Genomic DNA, 18269 nt, shown 5'->3' on the forward strand with positions numbered 1-18269 from the left:
ATGGAGGCTTTCTGCGGGTCCCGCTTCTGGGTAAGCAGCGCGGCCGGCGGTGCCGCCTCGCTCCCCCCCTTCCCGCCCCGCGGGCTTCCCCCCCCCCCCCCCGCGCTGAGGAGAAAGTTGGACGGGGAGGTTTGCGCCGGGGGGAAGCGGGGACCAACCCCTCGGCGCCGGCTGCGGGGCTTGCCCCGGGGCGGAGGAGAAGCGCTGTGCCTCGCTCTGCCGCCGCGGGGAGTTTCCCGGCGGAGGGGCCGTGTGCCCGCCGCGCCGGGCCTGAGGGGCCGGAGCGGGCGGGGAGAGGTCGGTCCCGCGGCTTCGGAGGGGCTGCGCCGCATCCTTCCCTTGCCTGCCTCGCATCCTTCCCTTGCCTGCCTCGGCGGGCTGTCCCGAGGGCCGGCTGGTGCGGTGACCCCTCCCGCGCCCGGCTGAGGAGCAGGAGCAGGAGCGGGGCCGGCAGCACCTCGTTCGCGATTCAGCATCTCCAGACCAGAGCCGAGACCCGCCAAGGGACCCCAGAAGGCCCCATGCCATGCCACAGCCCCCGCCTTCCTGCAGGAGCTGTGGGGTTTCTTGCAGCTCTCCTAACAGCTGTAGTCCACCTCTGGACCTCATAGCGATGAACGTGGCTATTGCCTTCTTCTGAGGGGTCCTGCTTTAGTGTTGCTGCTGCTCTTCAGAACCCCTCTGGTGAGTGGGAAGGTGCTGCCCGTTAAGTGCTTTGTAACTGCTAAAGAGCGATGGGGTCACGGCAGCCAAGGGTGGTCACAAGCCTCGGAGGATTGCAATGACTTCCGTCAGTATTTGGAGCCGTCAGCCTTTTGGAAAGGCTGATTGCAGCAGGCATTGGGTTTGTAAGCACAAAAGTTTGGAAACTGCTGCCACGGTCTGCTCTGACGGTGAAGTGTGTTAAATGCTGTTACAAGTGCTTGGTGCGGTATTTCCCCAAGGTACAGCATGCTGCTTTCCTCTCTGGGCTGTGTAGGCAGACACTTTAGACCGTATGAAGCCATGGGGATTTGAGCACATATGGTGACTCTGGAACTGCCCTCAAATAAATCACAATTTTTGCATGTGCCTTTCTCTTGCATTGATTTAGCTCAAGGGAGACTTTTTTCAAAGAAATATGAGCGGGAATGAAAAAGAGTATCTGAAGATGGATCACTGCTAGAAAGCTATGAAAGGACAATACAAGCAATTGGCTATGAGGACTTAATGTTGAGCTCCGTCTTCAGATAACTAATTATCTTTCAAAAACTGTCCCAACATTACTTTTTAAAAGAGGACTTAGGCTCTTAAGCCCCTTGGTTACATTTCTTTGTTCAGTTTCAGATTTCATTTCCAAGCACTCTGCACACTCTCTGCTACAACAGTTGGCAGATAAGCTTGCTCAAACAAGTATTTTCACCTCTTACTTCTACTATAAACACCTATAGAACAGGAACAAGCACAAACAGATCAACACTGCTCACTAGTCTATTGACTGCCTGGAGAAGCATGTCCTAGTTTCTCAAGGAAGGCTTGTAGTGCAACTACTCTTTGTGGCCAAAGTTTTTGATAACAGTTTATCGATACATTAATGTAAAATGTTCAGGCAGTTTTGCTGGTTTTAAGTATGAAGTAAATGTATCATTCTGTATTTTACGCAGTACTGTTATACTCAAGCGCCCTTTGTGGTGCTGTGTCTGGTGTATGCTACGCTCACGTAGTGTATCCTGGTTTTTAATATTGCCAAGGCTTTTCAAAACTAAATTTGCAGGAAGTAATATAAAGGCAATCCAGGGAAGGTATTTAGATATTTTAATTAATAAACATTTATTTACGGCATAAATGATTAAGAGATCGAAATGTGTTTAACAAAGCATAAATGATAATTAAAAAATACACCGTCAGCCTTGCTCGAAGTAATAGTTCAAATGTGATTAACGCCAGTTCATCTGAAACGTGGTAGTTTGGATTGGCAGAGGAGTGCATTTTCTGTCCGAGTCTGTGAAAGAAGATGTCAGGCATGTGTTACAAGGCTCTCCGGAAACTTCTTTTTTTGTGTAATTATCACATACTTATATCTCATCTTAAAATATTACTAAAGAATAAAAGGAGACTGCTTGAAAAGAGACGAGCAGTGTTCCTTAAACAAATGGGCAAACTATTTAATAAATGTAGACCTGTTCTGTTTCTTCGGAGTGATCCAGAGTTGTTTAGAGTCAGAACAACCTTCCATGGGTTTGATTGTTTTAAAAAATGGTAATCAATAACTGTGTGAAATGGAACGTGTGACCCAGTGACCAGCAGATTGAACTCAGTGGCCAAGGGTCTTATAGCCTGTTTTTGGTAGCCAGTGCTATTTTCTCTGTTAACAGGAGTGTATAGAGTGAACTGATTTTATGAGAGATTTTAATTGATGACCATGTAGATGACAGTCATCTTGAAATGATTTGCTGTGCAAATATGCTGTTCCATAAGAAAAATCAGGTGGAGGCTTCTTTTTGAAATATGCCCACAAAAGTTGGGGTTTCTCATGCTGCTCTACACTCGAAGAGGAAAGAGCAAGGTGAAAGGCAGTTACTGGCCGCTGCACGCGAACTAATGGTGTTCAGCTTTGCAGTTCAGATCAAGAACTTGATAAAATGTGAACCGGTATTAATGTTCGCTTTTTCATAGCTGATGAACTTAGCATCTTTCCCCATTTTTTTTTTTCCCAAAGAAAATCTAGATATTTTTGGAAGCTGAATGACATACTGGTGTCTGTTTTAAAACTGTTTAGGGCGAAAGGAAATATGCTGTTCCAATTTAAACAGTTCTTTGTTTTGGAGTTTGAACCAACTACAATACTTTTCTGTTAAAAGGAGGTCAGAATGAAAACAAAACAGTTCAGAATTAGCTCATGAAAATGTTTAAATTGAAATATATCAACTTTAACAGATGATTGATTTATCGTGGATTTTTTTGGCTTATCAAAAGTGTTAAGGTTTCAACTCTTCACCCTGATGCAGGGTGGGGAATTTTGCTGGAAATGTCAATGGCTTGGGTTTTTTGCGTTTGTGCAGAGGCAAAATAATTTCCTGTTTAACCCATTTTAGAAATAAGAAATCAAAAGAAACACTGTAGGTCACATTAGAAATCTATAAAAGCTTCTGGCTTCCAGCTACTGCTTTACCTGTTGAACATGCAATCGGGAACTTGCTAATACAAATACAGGGTATTTTATATATAAAAGAGGAACAACTGGAACATTAGTTTTTCAAAATGCAGTATGAGCAATCTCGTCATCTGAACACTGAGAAACATACGATCTACTTCAGTTGAGAATTCAAAGCTAATTGTTAATACCTCCTAGAAGTGTTCCCATGTTAAATGCCTTTCGGGAGGAGATGAATGCGATAGCGCATACCCACACAAGGCAGTCCTTAGGTGTGTTATTTACTATTGCCCATAATTACCTAGTATTTATTGTGTCACATATTTACTATGTGATAGTAAGTGTGCTAGATAGGCGTGCCAATTAACGTGACCCACAGTCCCTGTACCTGGGAAGTAGATACCAGTGAATTATCACTTATTTGTTGCTTATATCATCCACGCTGGTAAAACGTGAGCAGTTCCTCTGAGAGTAGAACAGAGTGATCTCCTAGGGCGAGTTTGCTGCGAAAGTGTTTTGGCCTAGCGACTAAACAACACAAGCTTAGAAAACCGAATTCTGTTCCAGTGTAAAGACACGTCGTCTTTCTGCAGCCCAGACTCCCTGGGTAAGAAGCGGCACTGTGGCTGCTGTGAGGATAAAACATGAAGTGCTCTGCAGTAGTTGGGTGCTGTTGGGATGACGGCTTATATAAACACCAGACCCTACAGACAGAATAAGTGCCTAGGCTTACGCAGCAGCTTGTGTTTTTGGTGTTGGGGTTTTTTTTAACAACATAAATAGGAAATGAGAGGACAAGTGATATAGTGCTTCAAAGGGAAGACCACAACTTCTAGTCGGTTATGGATGAGATCCCGGCTTGTTCCTTTTGATCCTGCTTAGCCCACAGAGCTCATTTTCCTTGCCTACCCTGTGTCTTGGTATCCTGACAGATGTCTTGGTGGGTTTTTTTCCGTCCCACGTGGAGTGCTGGCTCCTTCTTCATCCAGAGGCTCTTGAGTAATTCAACAGGAAGTTGCAGCAACTTTCAAAAGTAAACAATACCTCAGTCTTGTCTTTGAGATAGTCGCAGACAAACACCCCTTTAACCTTTAGGTTTGCGGATATTCCTTCACCTTGAGTCATTCTGTGAAATTTTGGTAGATTTGGACTAAAAGTCATGCTGCTCTCTGGAAATGCAGCTTCCTGCTCTCTTGGCTCAAAGTGCCACCAGTCTCCCTTCTGCATAATTTCCCCTTTTGCTTCATCATGTATCATGCTTAATTTTTTTGTAATTCAAGATGACTTAGGATAGCTGTGGTAAGGAAGAAATGTTTCTTTCAAGAAAGATGACAAACAGTGTACTTCTTGTTACGCATGTACAAGTTTATTTTAAAAGCCCCACAACTTATGTGATTTGGCCCTAAATTAATAATAAAACATTGAATTTCAATTATTCCATTATATTTTCAACTAAATTAGTTCCAGCAGAGGAAGAGTGAAGCGAAAGGTTGTAGCAGGTCATTGCAAAGGAGGGATTCTGCAGTAGGATGGTATGGTCCAGCCTGGCTGTTCTTTATATATTAGCTTCCTCTTCTGCCACACTGTGATAAACACAGACTGTTCAGTGTTTATAGATACTTAAATGTGATACAGATCTCCACATAATCTTTGTTCACTGCATCCAACTTCAGATAACTGAGTCCCACTTCTGTAAATCTCGTCACAAATGATCGTGTCGGGTATCTGTGTTCTTTCTCATGTTAGGTAGGAGATCAAAACAGGTAACTTTAATGGTCTCTTCAGACATCAGATCTATGAAGTTATGCTCTCTCAAAGGGTAGCTGAACTTAAAAGCAATTAAGTACTCAAGCTCAAATCCTCTGAGATTTTCAGATTCTTGAATTGAGTTGAATGGAAGCTACTGCTAAAGGATTTGGGTCTCAGATTCTCAATGTCAAGAGCAGTATAAATATTTATCATTAGATTTGGAGTATTATCCAGGACCTATTGTCATTCATCTGTGTGTAAACAGCATAATGGACTGTGTTTGAATCTGTTTGGGAAAGACAAAGTCTGGATTTGAGAGTTGTGAGCAAAACTTAATACCAGTGAAAGCTGCCAGTATCAAGGATTTATGGAGTCCTTCAATGACAGTGTCAATTAATGAAGCTCATGAAAATGACATTAATTTCAGTGGAATATGTGAATGTGATTGTTCATGTTTTTCAAGGAAAGCAGTCATTGCTGTTTCCTTCAAACCAGCACACTAACAGGTTGAACAAATAGTACAGTCCTCAGTGCAGGAGAATGGGGACAGCTGATAAAATTGTCACCACCAGCATGGTTGAGTACCTTGTGGAATTCCTGGTTGCAATTCTGGAATTGCAGGAAAAAGGATTTTTAGGAAAAAAAATGCCCAAGGGGAGAAGAATCTTTTTTTTGCCCAGGTGCACTGCGGCTTTGTGGGAAATGCTTCACAAAGATCTGGACACAAAAGCCTGCTTGTCCCTCCCTTCCATGTCTTTCCTGGGGGTTGGACAGTAAAACTTGAGGATGCTGTGAGATGGGGCAGATGGTAGGAAGGCGGGGTTCCACCTTGCTTTAACTGAGGATTAAAGCCCCACAGGGAGACTTTTTCTCTGTAGTAAAACTCAAGGTCATATATGTTCTTCAGCTTTCAGCACAACTGTTCCTCCTTGGTGACAGCTCTGACAGTTTTAGCTTAAGTGACATAGCTGATAGATACAGTGTCTGGGACTGAGGAATAGTCTAAAGTTTGCTTCCTGAAAAGACATAATATCTGAAACAAAATCTGAATCGCATGAGTAGCTCCTTAAAATGGAGCTTATTTAATCACTACAGTTAAGAATATAAAGCATTTTGAGATGGGCCTAACCTACCTGGTAGGCAAATTTCTATGCCACTGGAGATATAATCCTTTCCTTTCTACATGTGTAAATTTGTAATGTATTAAAATGAAGAGACTATTACTGTTTAAAATTTAATTTTAAAAAAATTCCTTTGAGAAACCTATTAAATGGGATCTTTGATTTTTCCAGTAGGCTAATGCTTCATTTGTCTCCTGATACTGTCGTGAATATGATGGGCCATTATCCAGTCACAACATTATTTGGCTGGGCTGCAAGAGAGCATAGCGGCAAGCAACCAGACATCTTCCCAGGAATGCGTTCAGGCTTTTGTGCAACCAACAGCCTTGATTCGGTGCTGGGCCTGTGTGAGCTGGCACCTTGTCCCTGTGCTAATCTGGGCAGAGTGAGAGGTGAAGTCAATGTAATAAAACGTAGATCATTTACAGTAATGTCACGTGCCGGTATCATAAAGCTTTGAATTAGAACAGAATAAGAAATGAAGGAGGGGGAGAGGAAAAACTATTTCACAGGAGTTGTTTCAAATGTCAAAGTCATTTAGTTTCCAAACTTTCTGAGAACACAGAAGTACATTTGACACTTGTGCAATTAAAAGAAAAGTATACTTCTCATTTCTTGCTTTGCTCTCCTTTTCCCCCCAGATGAATGACTTGTATTCTAGAATCTCCCCCACCTCTTACACATGCATTTTTTCCTTTCATTTCCCTTTTTTATTATGGAAACATGGAAAAATAAAAGGGGAAAAAGCTCCACATTCTGGATATCATCTTTTTATTACAGTAAGGGGAGGTGAGAGCAGGCAAAGTGGAACAAAAAGCTGTAAAAAAACCTTATGCTTTTATGTTTTGTCTCCTTTGAAAAAGCAAGGTTTATCTTCTGGGGGAAATAGTTTACTACTGGAAGATCTATCAGATGGAAAATTGTGGGCAGTGGTAATCTTCATATGCAGCAATGCTATTTTGTCTGCTTCTTTTTTCCCTTTTTTGTCCTGCCCTGGTACAGAGTTGCTACCTCTTGCTTGCATGTTGGTGACCTGCAAAAATTCACTTTCCATGTCTAAGCCTCTTTGTGGCGAAGTGTGAAAGTTCTGGCTCATTTGGGTATTTGAAGCATCGTTACTGTAAGCATGTTGCAATTGGGCCACTGTGGTCTTACAGCGATTGTTTAGGGATGGCGTTGCTCTCTTTGTGCCAGCACTGGCTGGGCAGATTCAGTTGCAGGGTGTTTGTACAGACCATAGCTAAACAAGATTCTTTTAGAAACAGGGATTTCCTGGGTGTTGAAAACAACAAGTTTTAAGCTTTAAGTTCACGTCACTTAGTGTCGGATAGAAGCTGTGCACGCAATTGGTTTGGGGTAGAACAATGTACCAGGACAGTTCTGCCTTTGCTCCAATTTCCGTGATTAACATATTCCTTTTCCATAGTCATCTGATCCCATCTTTTCTTTATCTCTGAATTTTTTGGCATACCAACACTGAAGGCCAACCTTCACTTTCAGAAGAAGGGAAGAGACGAGAGAGTAGCTGAGAGGGTGGGAGGAGGCTTAGCAGCAGACATTTCACAAAGATGTTGCCTGTAGCGGTGCTTTGCAAGCTCTTTTTCTAGTTTAGGGCCAGACTGTGGATTTCTCTCTTTTTCTGAATAAAAATGACTGAAATAAGTAGGTCTGCAGACTGAGAGATGAGTACAGTTTGTGCAAATTAACTCTGAGAGTATAGCTAGAGTGTAATGCTCGTCTGTGTTAGGTAAGCTTAGGTCAGTTCTGCGAGTGATAAACCAGGCTTAATCTTGGCATTAAAGCTCATTAGCATCCAGAGTCTGTCCTTGCCCTCTAGCCTGCTGCTGCGTTTGACTTCTTGGTGCTCCCCTAATGAGTGTCCCTGCAGCTGAAGAGTATGACCAACCTTGGGTGCTTGAGGTGGCACGTCACCTTTGTATGCTGCCCCACAAAACTCCCACACTACTGTCACGTTAAAGACAGCCTTGACCAGACACTAAAATCTCATTATCGCTGCAGTCAATTTGTTGGGTCCAGCTCCTGCTAGGCAGGCAGAGTGTCAGAGCAGCACCGATGACAATTTTTTTGTGACAATCCCTTTTATTATTGTCGTACATCAGCCCAACTGGATGGACCACATTAAAATGGAGGAGTCAGGGTGGGAAGTGGAGAATATAAAGCAGGAACCATCTCATTTGGAGCTGTTTCAGCAGTTCCTACCTCTTCTTAATTGAGCTACATTCATTATGATCCTTGGATTTACCCTGTTCCTTTCAACTGAAAGGAGGTGGGTGGCTCAAATTAAGGATATTCCCCCCACACCCATCATCACTCTGGGCTGAAATACAGCAACCCACTCCTTTATTTGTACTGGCACAAGGCCTGTGATGATGCACTTAACAGAAAGTTTTCTCTACAACAGTATATAGCTTTGATCAATTCTAAAAGACAGTTGGGGACTTTATTCTGCTGAAAGAATGCTCCTGTTTCCTTTTCCTCTCAATCCTGCTTTTGATTCATGAGCATTCGTACCTCTATGGTTGCACTATGCCTTCCCCTCTGCAAGTCAATAAATGTCCCTCTGTCCAAGAAGACTGACTGCTACTAAAGCAGTTGAAGTAGATGGATTTTACTTTTACTTTAGGTGTATGTTGTCTTAGATACAGATATTTTCTGTGGTCAACTTCTACTTTACTATCTCTCTTAAGCTACAGATGCTTCTCTGAAAGACCCGTTTCCCAGGGTTGCAAGACTGTGGCAGAATACAAACCTACTTTTTTTTTTTTTCATCCTGCTTCTTTTGTTCATGATGGCAGAGGAGCTCTGAACGTCTACTCTTAAAACTCAAAAACTAAAAGGAGAAGAAAGATAAACTTACTGTTTTGTATAACAGCTGTCACTAGGCCCGTACATTGATTTTTGGATGTCTGCTCCACAGTTCTCAAGTGCATTGTGGGGTTGGTACCATTTGTACCATGAAACTTCAACTCAAGCAAAAAACCTGTGACTAGTTACTCCACAACCATAAATTAGCTTTATAGGCTATGAACTTATGCAAGGTCTATTTGATCAATTAAAATAAGCCGCTAAAGATCCTTTTACTGCTAGAAAATAAAGTTCAGTGTCCCGCATGGTGTTCTTCACTAATATAGATAACTGTTGCAGTGTGCTTTGTAAACAGAAAAATACTATTTCTGGTTGTTAACTGTGTTGTTCGTGCAGTACTATAAATGCTTACGTCCTCTCAACCTCACCTTTTTTCCAATCAGTTTTATTACGTTGTTGCAGTGGGGAATGTCATTATCTTTTTGCCCTGCCTTAAGGGGGGCGGGGGGGGGGCAGGAGGTTGTTCATGTAATCATGTGAAGGAATTGAGTTGTGCAGCAGTCACTGTGGAGTAATGAAGCACGTTACTCCTTCTGTGCATAAGGCTGAAATTGTTCCTTTGGAAACGTAAATGGATGATCTTCCTCTGAAAAGGCCATTTGAAATGGGCAGCCTTCCGGAGGCCTGGAGCAAAGTGCTTTTTTGCATTTGTTCTCCAAAATGATTATTAGAGTTTGCCCCAAAGAGTTTACCAACAGGGACCAAGCAGAGGAGTGGACAACATCTAGAAGTGGGAGGTGAGACATAGGCTGAGATGATGCCTGTGCTGTAGCTGAGACTGAGACCTGATAGTTTTTGGTGTTGTGGTTCAGAGCCACTGCAGAGCCATCCTCATTGTTGGTAAGGAGGCAGTGTGGTAGAGCCAAGAGAAAAACATCCTTTTTTTTCTTTTCCTTTTTATTTTTTGCCAGGCAGTGCAAGTGAAACTCACTGGCCAGGGTATTTACCAGATCTAGGAGCAAAAGAAGGGCAGGAAGATTTTCCTCTGCATTTAAGTTCTCACTAAAAACTTCTCCTACAAGAGATACCATTTCCATGTTTATTTACAGCCCAGAAGTGTTGTTACTTTCAGTTATTCACTTCCCTATCTTTTACTCTTCGTGTGTACCTTCCCAGTCAGCTTTCCAATTTGATTTTTAATCTTAAATAACGTGCCAACTAGTGATAACTGACACAGAATCAGCGACATGGCATGTATTAACCTTGGGTAGAGCGTGAATGACGTCAACGCAATGGCCTTCACCTTCCCAGCAGATAATGAATTTGTTTCCTGTGCTTTCCCCCATTCTTTTTGCGCTATAGAAACTTAGAGAGTAACATGTATTAATTTATCCATTCAATGGAGATAACTGCTTGAGACTGTAAGAGATATTGTTAGCCTTCCCTAGGGTTTGGAAGCTTTCCGTTGCTGGCTGTTTGAAGAGCATTACTGCGGCATCAGCTGTATGCTGGGTAAAGCCAGGGTGAGACACTTTTATTTTAAACTTCTGTAGTAGAGTAGGAGTGGGTTTAGACTTAAACCCAAGACCAAAACCCCAACTGGTCTTTCTCAGCGGGCTCTATTAACATCATCCTTGGGGTTTGGGAAAGGGATAGGCAGGAATTCCCCTGTTCCTGTTTTTCAGCCTAGCTTTTGGCTTTCTGTTTGTTCGCCCTTTTCTTTGAAAGTTGTAAGGGATGATGTGCAAGAAACCCAAGACATGTTGCGTTGAACTTTTGTTTCCTTTAAAGGCATTATCAGTTTAAAGGCCTTTTCAATAGCAGCGCTCTTTTCCAGAGCGGAAAGTGTAATAGAAAGTACCGTAGATTGAATGTTGCTCAGAGCTCCCCCTGTTGAATACCTTCCCTTAAATGAAGATCATGTATTTAAAACTGCTTATCTAAATGTAAGTCCTACTCCACAGATGGCCCTTAATACGAGGATCGTGTTTATCCAAAGACTGTGACTGGAGTGATGGGTATGACTGAAAGCTGCTGCAAGGGACAATGTCAATGATATTCTTAACTGATCAACAGAAAGCCCTACTAATTTGTAAGTTTTAGACTCCAGGGGACCCCTTGTCTGCTGTGAAGCTGTAATAAGCATCTCTAATCTCTTTTCCCATGGATGTTGGCATTGCATTTAAGTATTATTACAGGATTAAGTAAATTGTGTGCCCAGGGAGTTTGGTACAATGGGCTGGTATTTCTGCAATGCTGGATCTCACCAGCAGACACTCCAACCTGATCCATGATACTGCATCCAAGGAAATGCTGCTGCTTACAGACGGTTGCCACAGACTTCTTGGCAGTCTGGAGGAGCCATGGAACACAGTGGGACTCTGCATTAGGAAGAGGTCACAGGTTACTGCCCTTAAGACTTGCTTGTGGGGAAGTGAGCTGACAGTGACGTTAGCTGTGATGGACACACTGGCTGTTACAATTTCCCTGGGATGAGTTTCTTAGAGAAAGTGGTGTTTCTCAACATGTGCTGCTGAGCATTTCCCCTTGTGAGATGCCTGTTGATGGGTCACCCCGGCTCTGGGTCACCCCGCTGCCTGCAGAGTGTTTTCAGTGGGCTTTCATTGAAGGGGGACCCTGAGGCAGAGCTGTGGTGCACAGAGGACGGTGAGCAGCTCTCAGGACAGCACAGAGCCATGAGCCGAGGAATGTGTGTGCTATCCAACATCAGCGTATTAGACCTCTTTCAGTAGCAAGTCCAAAGAAAACCCTCAAACCCAGACAGCACAAGATGGGTATTTTTATCCTCAATCAGAATGAGACACAAGAAGCATTTAAACTTGCTCTGCTTATCAGGACAGAGTTCAGAGTATGGAAAGGTAAAACCAGATTAAAGCAGGAGCCTTGAAGATAGGAGTCAAAGAGCTGATGTGTCCCTCAAGCCGTTTCTTCTTGTGTTTGTTCTCAAGGGTGGAGATCCATAACTTTACTCCTGAATTGAAGGGTATTTAGCAATATTTAACAATGTTGGCTTGGTCAGGATAGATTGTATTGAGACTTCGTGTTATATTCTGATTGAAAGTGTGCTGTCAGTGTGGTGATGTATAAAGTCATGACGTGGAACTGCCAGCTCCATGAAAACAGCTCCGACTTGGTAAGAAATGTGGTAAGAAATGCAACTTTCAGATTCCCAGATTTAAAAGTAATAATAATAATTCATAGCAGAGTCCCTGCTACATGGCAGATGGCATAGCAGCATTAGTCCACTGTGGTCCGGTCTTAGGGAGAGCAAGTAATTTGCATGGAATTACACTACTTAATGTTTTAGGTACTGTGTCTTCTAACAGGAACTCCTGTCATTGTATTCAAGGATGGAAAGAGTCTGCTCTCAGAAAACAACAATTTGTTGAAAGGGAAACTTTTTACAGAAACAGATCTGTTCCAGGAAAGCTTGTTTATCTGGTCCAGGATGGAATTGGACCTGGGAAAACATTACCAAGATAGCCAGTAGTCAGGTCTGTCACCTTGGAGGTAGGCTTCTCCTTCAGCCCTCATCCCTGTTTCCCATGTGCCATGGAAGCAGTAGGCTCTTGTTGGTCATTGGGTGGATGCTGCTTCGTGTACTTTCACATAATTTTGGAAAGGTTTCACTTTTATTCTTGGGGATAATTCAACCGAATCTCAAAATCTCACGTGTTTTTTTTAGGACAGAATTTTTGTTTTCTGGCCAGCTGTATTTATACGTTCAGAAATGCAAGTCCTTTGCCTTGTTTAAATAAGAGTTAATGAAAACCTTTAAATGGCTTGGCAGCCATACAGTCTGTGTCTTGGATACAATAGTCAGCTTGTGTTCAGTCCGAAGTTAATGGACATCTGGGGCAGTTTCTAGGTGGCTGTCAGACAGAAAGCCATTTCTGGACATTATGGTCTTATAGGAAAGGTTTAAATTAAGAGTGCGCTTTTTTTTTCTCTCAATAACTTTTCCCTTAAACAGAATATTTGTTTTATTCTGTGCCCAGTTATTGCTATTCTTCCTGAGCTTTCCTTTTCCAGGATTTTTTCCAGCAAGCAAAAGGAGCACAATTGCAAACATGCTCAAGATGTTGCTAAACCACATGTAATTTAAAGAGGAAATTAGTATTTTGTTGAATAAGTGATACTACTATCCAAAGCTCCTGCTTTGGAACTAAAGAGCTCTTCAGCTCCAAACTTCTAGAGGGCATCTCCTGCCTCAGGCAGGGTAGCTGCTAGGGGAGCCAGAAATGGGTGCTCTTAAAACATTATCTTCCTTTCTGGTGCCAGAGACCTGCTTGCTGGAGGAAAACACAAAAATAGTTTGAATGTGAGGCTGGAGTTTGGTTTGGTTTTGGTCTTGTGTTTGAATTGCAGTGTAGTTGCCCCTGTGTTGTTGATTTGTGGCTGAAGTTTCCCCTAGGTCTGGACAAATCTGTTTAGGTAAATGGGAATGTTTTTATTCTCCTGGCCCATGCTGTGTGCTTGCGTGCCTCCAAAAGAGCCATTTCTCGGCTGAGGAGGCACCAACTCTGCGGCATTAAAAGGTGCAGTTCAGATGTGCAGCTAATGGATTTGTGCCACCCTTCACCACGGCCAGAGGTTTCATTTGTGCCAAAGCTGAAGTACTGAGTGACAAATGTCACAGTTCAGCCAAACCATCCTGCAACCTGCCAAGGCTTTGTAGTTTCATTACACTTTTGAGCTCTTTTGTGTGTATGTGGACTGGTGCAGTGATGCATGTCCCTTCTGACAGGTCATCACCGAAACTGAAAGATTGTCAGCAGATTGTGGCTCTTCAGTTCTCCTAAAATCAACCATTGCTTTCAGCATTTGGTCTCTTTTGTATTGGTAAACAAAAGCAGGACTGGAAATACTTTTGAAGAATTCATATTCAAACTAGTCAGTCATTCATTTATAAGGGGTGGGGAGAAATGGCTCAGCTTAACTGAAACATACTTCTACTGACAGCTCATACCCAAAAATAATTAGGTACAAGTAAATGATTCTGGTGCATAGATAAGGCATGTTTGAACCACAGATATCTTAGTTTTATCATCTGCTTGTTAATGATAGTGCAACAAAGTAATTTTACATTTCCTGCAAGTAAATATTTATCTACCACATTTAAGATGACACATCAGATGGCGAAACGCAAGTTGTGAATTTCCAGTAGGTTTGATTAAAACCAAGTTCCCCTTAACTGTTCTGAAATTTCTATTTTAGTTTGAACTTGTGTAGCTGTGTGTTTGCACGTGGTGCATTCAAATCCTTAGGTACAAGTTGCATATGTGAATTGTGGTGTCCAAGGTCACAGACAGAAAGCATTACTTGCAACGTTTGCAAGAAAATCCATATTCGTACCTCCATGTACAATACATTCCTTATACCTTTGTTTAGAATAGGGAAGTAGTTACAGTCGGAGGCATATGAGTAAGAAGGACAAAATTTTAGTCGTAAATGGAAGGGGTTTTCCCAGGTCAGCATACGGTTGATCTAAATCTGATCATTTTCTCCAGCGCTGGACATTCTTGCTGGATGAGTTCTCAAGTTGAGGATTTTGCCTCAAGAGCTTTGTTTAGCAGTTGCACTCCAGGCTGGGAATGCCTGAGAAATACCGTGGTATCAGCACCTGTAACTAAGCCTTATCGAAGACAGAAACACAGGGGGTTTGTCTGCTACGAAATGTCCAACTCTGAGATACAGGAGGGCAGAAGTCTGTCTTTCTAGGTTTTGCCCAGTATTTAAAACTGTACTTAGCCTTTTACTGTAGCAGATTAACCACAAGTAGTTGGGATAGGTATTTTTGGAAAGCTTTTATTAAGGCCATTTGCTAACTCCAGCAGAATTTGGATACAGCTTCTTCGAGCAGATGTTCCAATTGGCAGTGCTTCTGCCTGTCTATTAATAAATGTCTCATCTTTTTTTCCAGGATTCAAATCTTTCGATACACACTGATAATCCAGACCTGACACCGTGTTTCCAGAATACCATCCTAGCATGGATCCCTAGCATTTATCTATGGAGTGCATTACCCTTTTATCTCCTCTACCTAAAGCACAACAAAAGAGGGTACATCGTGCTTTCCGTGTTGAGCAGGTTCAAGACGGTAAGATCTCTTTGCAGTTCTCCATGAGTAATGTGCAGTTTTGAGTTCGCTAGCATTAGTTCAGTATCCAAGCAAGTGCTGCGGTAGGGTTTAAACAGATTCCCCTCTGATTTGTGGGGGAACTGAAGAACTTGTTTATAGGAAACAACAGTGTACACACAAATTCCTGAGGAAGGATACCAAAGGATAGCTCATCTGTAAGGAAATCCCTCCTGCGAGCACACCTTTCTGGGTAGAGAGAGGAGCTGATTGCTCTGCAGAAGAGAGTTCACCCGTTTGTTGAGCCAAAACTATGCTGCTTCACCGTTACTTAAGCTTTAAACCACTGAAAGCTGTAAAACAAAGACCTTAAGGTAGGTCTAATGAGAATTTCATCTCGTTGTGAAAGTAAGCATAAGGAGGTATTTTTTCAAGCCACTCTACCCACCCAATAGCTACGTGATTTCATCTGCATCTTGTGCTTAAGAGATGGCTGGTGTCAACAGCACCTCTGGTTTATAAATGGCTAGGTCTAAGGAAAGCAAACAAGTCACTTTCCATAGGTCATGAGAGAACTGGGGTTATTCCTGGAGGAAAAAATCCAGGCTTCTGCTTCAGGGCATGTCTGCCTTTAGTCTGGATGCTACCTGTGTTTCCAATCAAAACTGAATAGTATGGGGAAAAAACAGCTAAGTACATTAGTCTTTCTACTGGTTGTGTTTGCAAATCCCTCGGAAAGCAGTTGAGACAAGATCCTTGGTTTGAGTGCAGTGGTTTGAGTTCCATTAGCTTGACTGCAGCTGATCAATGCAGCAGTGTTGTTCTGTTTACACAGTTTTGTCTTGCTGGGAATCTGTGAACCATAACGGTTTTGCTAGCCCTCTGACTGCTCCTGGAGATGAGTTTACCAAGTGCTGTTTCTGTTTGACTACTTTCAGCTGTTCGGTGTCCTGCTGTGGTGCGTGAGCTGGGCAGATCTCTTCTACTCTTTCCATGAGCTCCTGCAAAACCGAACGCCTCCACCGGTCTATTTTGTAACTCCATTGATTGTTGGCATCACTGTGGTTCGTAGCTGTTTCTGTTTATTGTGACCAATAAGAATAACTCTTTCTTAGACAGATGAAGGAGGAGGAGGGTTCCTTTGCATTCGTTGCCTTATCGTGTACTCTTTTAACTGAATTACTAGTACTTGTATTACTGAAGCAAATTTTGCTTACCAAAAAGGCCGCAGTTACAGATATATCTCTCATGTAGATTCAGCTATGTAAATTAAAATCTTTATAATGGAGAGATTATTCTGCCTTCCACCTTGCTTTCATCTATTTCTCCAGGCTTGTGATCCAGGTGTGGAGAGAATTTGGATATGACTTTGCCTAAACAGGGAGATATGATAGAGCATGGCTTGTGCATTGTTCCATATTGTATTGGACTTTGTAAAACTGTGTTTCTTATCTGGTGGTTGTTCCTCCATTAAACAAAAATGAAATTTGCTTTGCCTAGGATGACAAACAGCCTTGTGGCTGTTGTATGAAAAATGAAGCCATTAAATTTGCCCATTAAGATTTAATTTCCTTAGATTTTTATTTTTAGATCTTGTTTTCTAGACAAGTCATGATTGTCCATCTGGACTGGAGAAATGACAGCTCTTACATTTGTTTAAAATGTTTGTAGCTAATATTTAATTGTGCCTAGCCCTAGGTAGAAAGTCTGGTTTAAAAACTGAATTCTGAAGATGAGGCTCTGAAAACAGGAAAAACAAATTTCATAAAATTATTCACTGCTTTCCTTAGCTAGATGAGGTTTTGCCATTGACTTCTGTGAAGTTATGATGGGGCCTTATTTCAAAGAGGTCCCGTTGTCGATGATGACTGTAACAGCTGCCAACTGAGAGTCTGAATAAGGGGAGCAGTGGGATGGGATTGTATTCACATGTTCCTGTATTTACTTTTACAGCTGTTAGCTACATTGCTTATTCAGTATGAAAGGCTGAGAGGAGTTCAGTCCTCTGGAGTGCTCATTATCTTCTGGTTTTTGTGTGTGCTCTGTGCCGTGGGGCCTTTCCGGTCTAAGATCATGACTACAACAGCACAGGTAACATGCCATCCTTGTTAGCACTTGGAGAACAGGAAATGTAGCATTAACATCTCTGTGAAGGGAATGAATCACCGAGTTTGGAGTCAGATCTGAGACCAGCTTTTGCCAGAGACAAAGAGAAGTTTGGTTCCATTGCCTTGACTCAGACTTGTGTAACTTGAAGGGAACTGGGATTTCTCCTGCAATGTCAAAAAGCAGATTTTGCTTAGCCCAAGGCTATGCTGGAAGACTGATAGACATGTGAGGGCTGTACCAATACTATATATATATATTAGAACAGACTCTTTTTTTTTTTCTATTTTTTTTTTCCCTCCCTTTTCCCTTTTGCAGCCCTGTTTCCCTGTCATGCTTAAATAGGGATGGGTAGTAATCGGAGATGACGTGTTTTAATATGTAATGTTTCTTTATTGCTTAGGTAGCTTGGCTGCGTTATACAGCTCCATAGGTTTTCTTTTGTCAGTGCCTGATGTGCTGAGGACAGCATTTTGACTCCAAGTGTGGCTGTAAATAGAGAACAGAAAGTTGGAGGGAGAGGAAAGAAACCTGGGCTGTTATGATTCCTGTTTGAAAACATAGCAGGTTCTCCCACAGTAAGAAAGTTGTTATGTTTTTCAAAGAAACAAATTTCACTAAGTAGGGCAAAGCAGACTGCTTCAGTGATTAAATCATCAAAGGCTAGGAGCGAAAAAGAGTATTTGAAAAACATTAAGGTGATTGCTTCTTCTCAGTGAAATCAGTGTTGATTCTGTTCAGTGATTTCTTTTTTTTGGACTTAGTTTTTTGTAACTATTACCAGTATTATCCTTTTAGCAAGGGGTTTGCTATACCAGGCTGTTGTAGATATTCCAGCAGAGATTGAATTAAACCTTAAATGACAGCCTGTGCAGAACTTCTTCAGAAAATAGCTGCAATCCTGGTGAGACCCTTTCAAACACCACTTAAAGTCAATTTAAAAAATGTAGTAGTGGTGAATAAGTGCAATTATTGGATTATCAATGTTTGAATCCTTAATCAACTTAAAAGTATGGGTGCAGAGCCTTAGAACAGGTACGGGTAACGTTTCTCCTGTTCTTGCAACGTTTCTCCTGTTCTTGCAAGAGGTCTCCTGGCCTCTTCAGGCCAAGGACCAAATATTCTTTCTCTTGCACTTAAGGTTTAAACATTTTAAGTGAACAATGAGAGCATACACAACTACATTGGGGTATGAAAGAGCTGTATGGGGGACATACCCTCACAGCAAGAAGTT

General features: G+C 42.1%; 1 protein-coding gene across 1 annotated transcript in view; it reads left to right on the forward strand.

Annotated features, from left to right (window-relative positions):
* Window positions 1-18269, forward strand: part of ABCC3 (ATP binding cassette subfamily C member 3) — a 49898-nt gene continuing 31629 nt past the window's right edge. The window contains exons 1-4 of the mRNA XM_059828046.1: window positions 1-30; window positions 14774-14950; window positions 15868-15993; window positions 16883-17020. Of these exons, the coding sequence (XP_059684029.1) occupies window positions 1-30; window positions 14774-14950; window positions 15868-15993; window positions 16883-17020 (471 nt within the window). The remainder of the gene's footprint in view (window positions 31-14773; window positions 14951-15867; window positions 15994-16882; window positions 17021-18269) is intronic.

This window comes from Gavia stellata, chromosome 22, assembly GCF_030936135.1.
Source record: "Gavia stellata isolate bGavSte3 chromosome 22, bGavSte3.hap2, whole genome shotgun sequence".
Taxonomy (NCBI): Eukaryota; Metazoa; Chordata; class Aves; order Gaviiformes; family Gaviidae; genus Gavia; species Gavia stellata.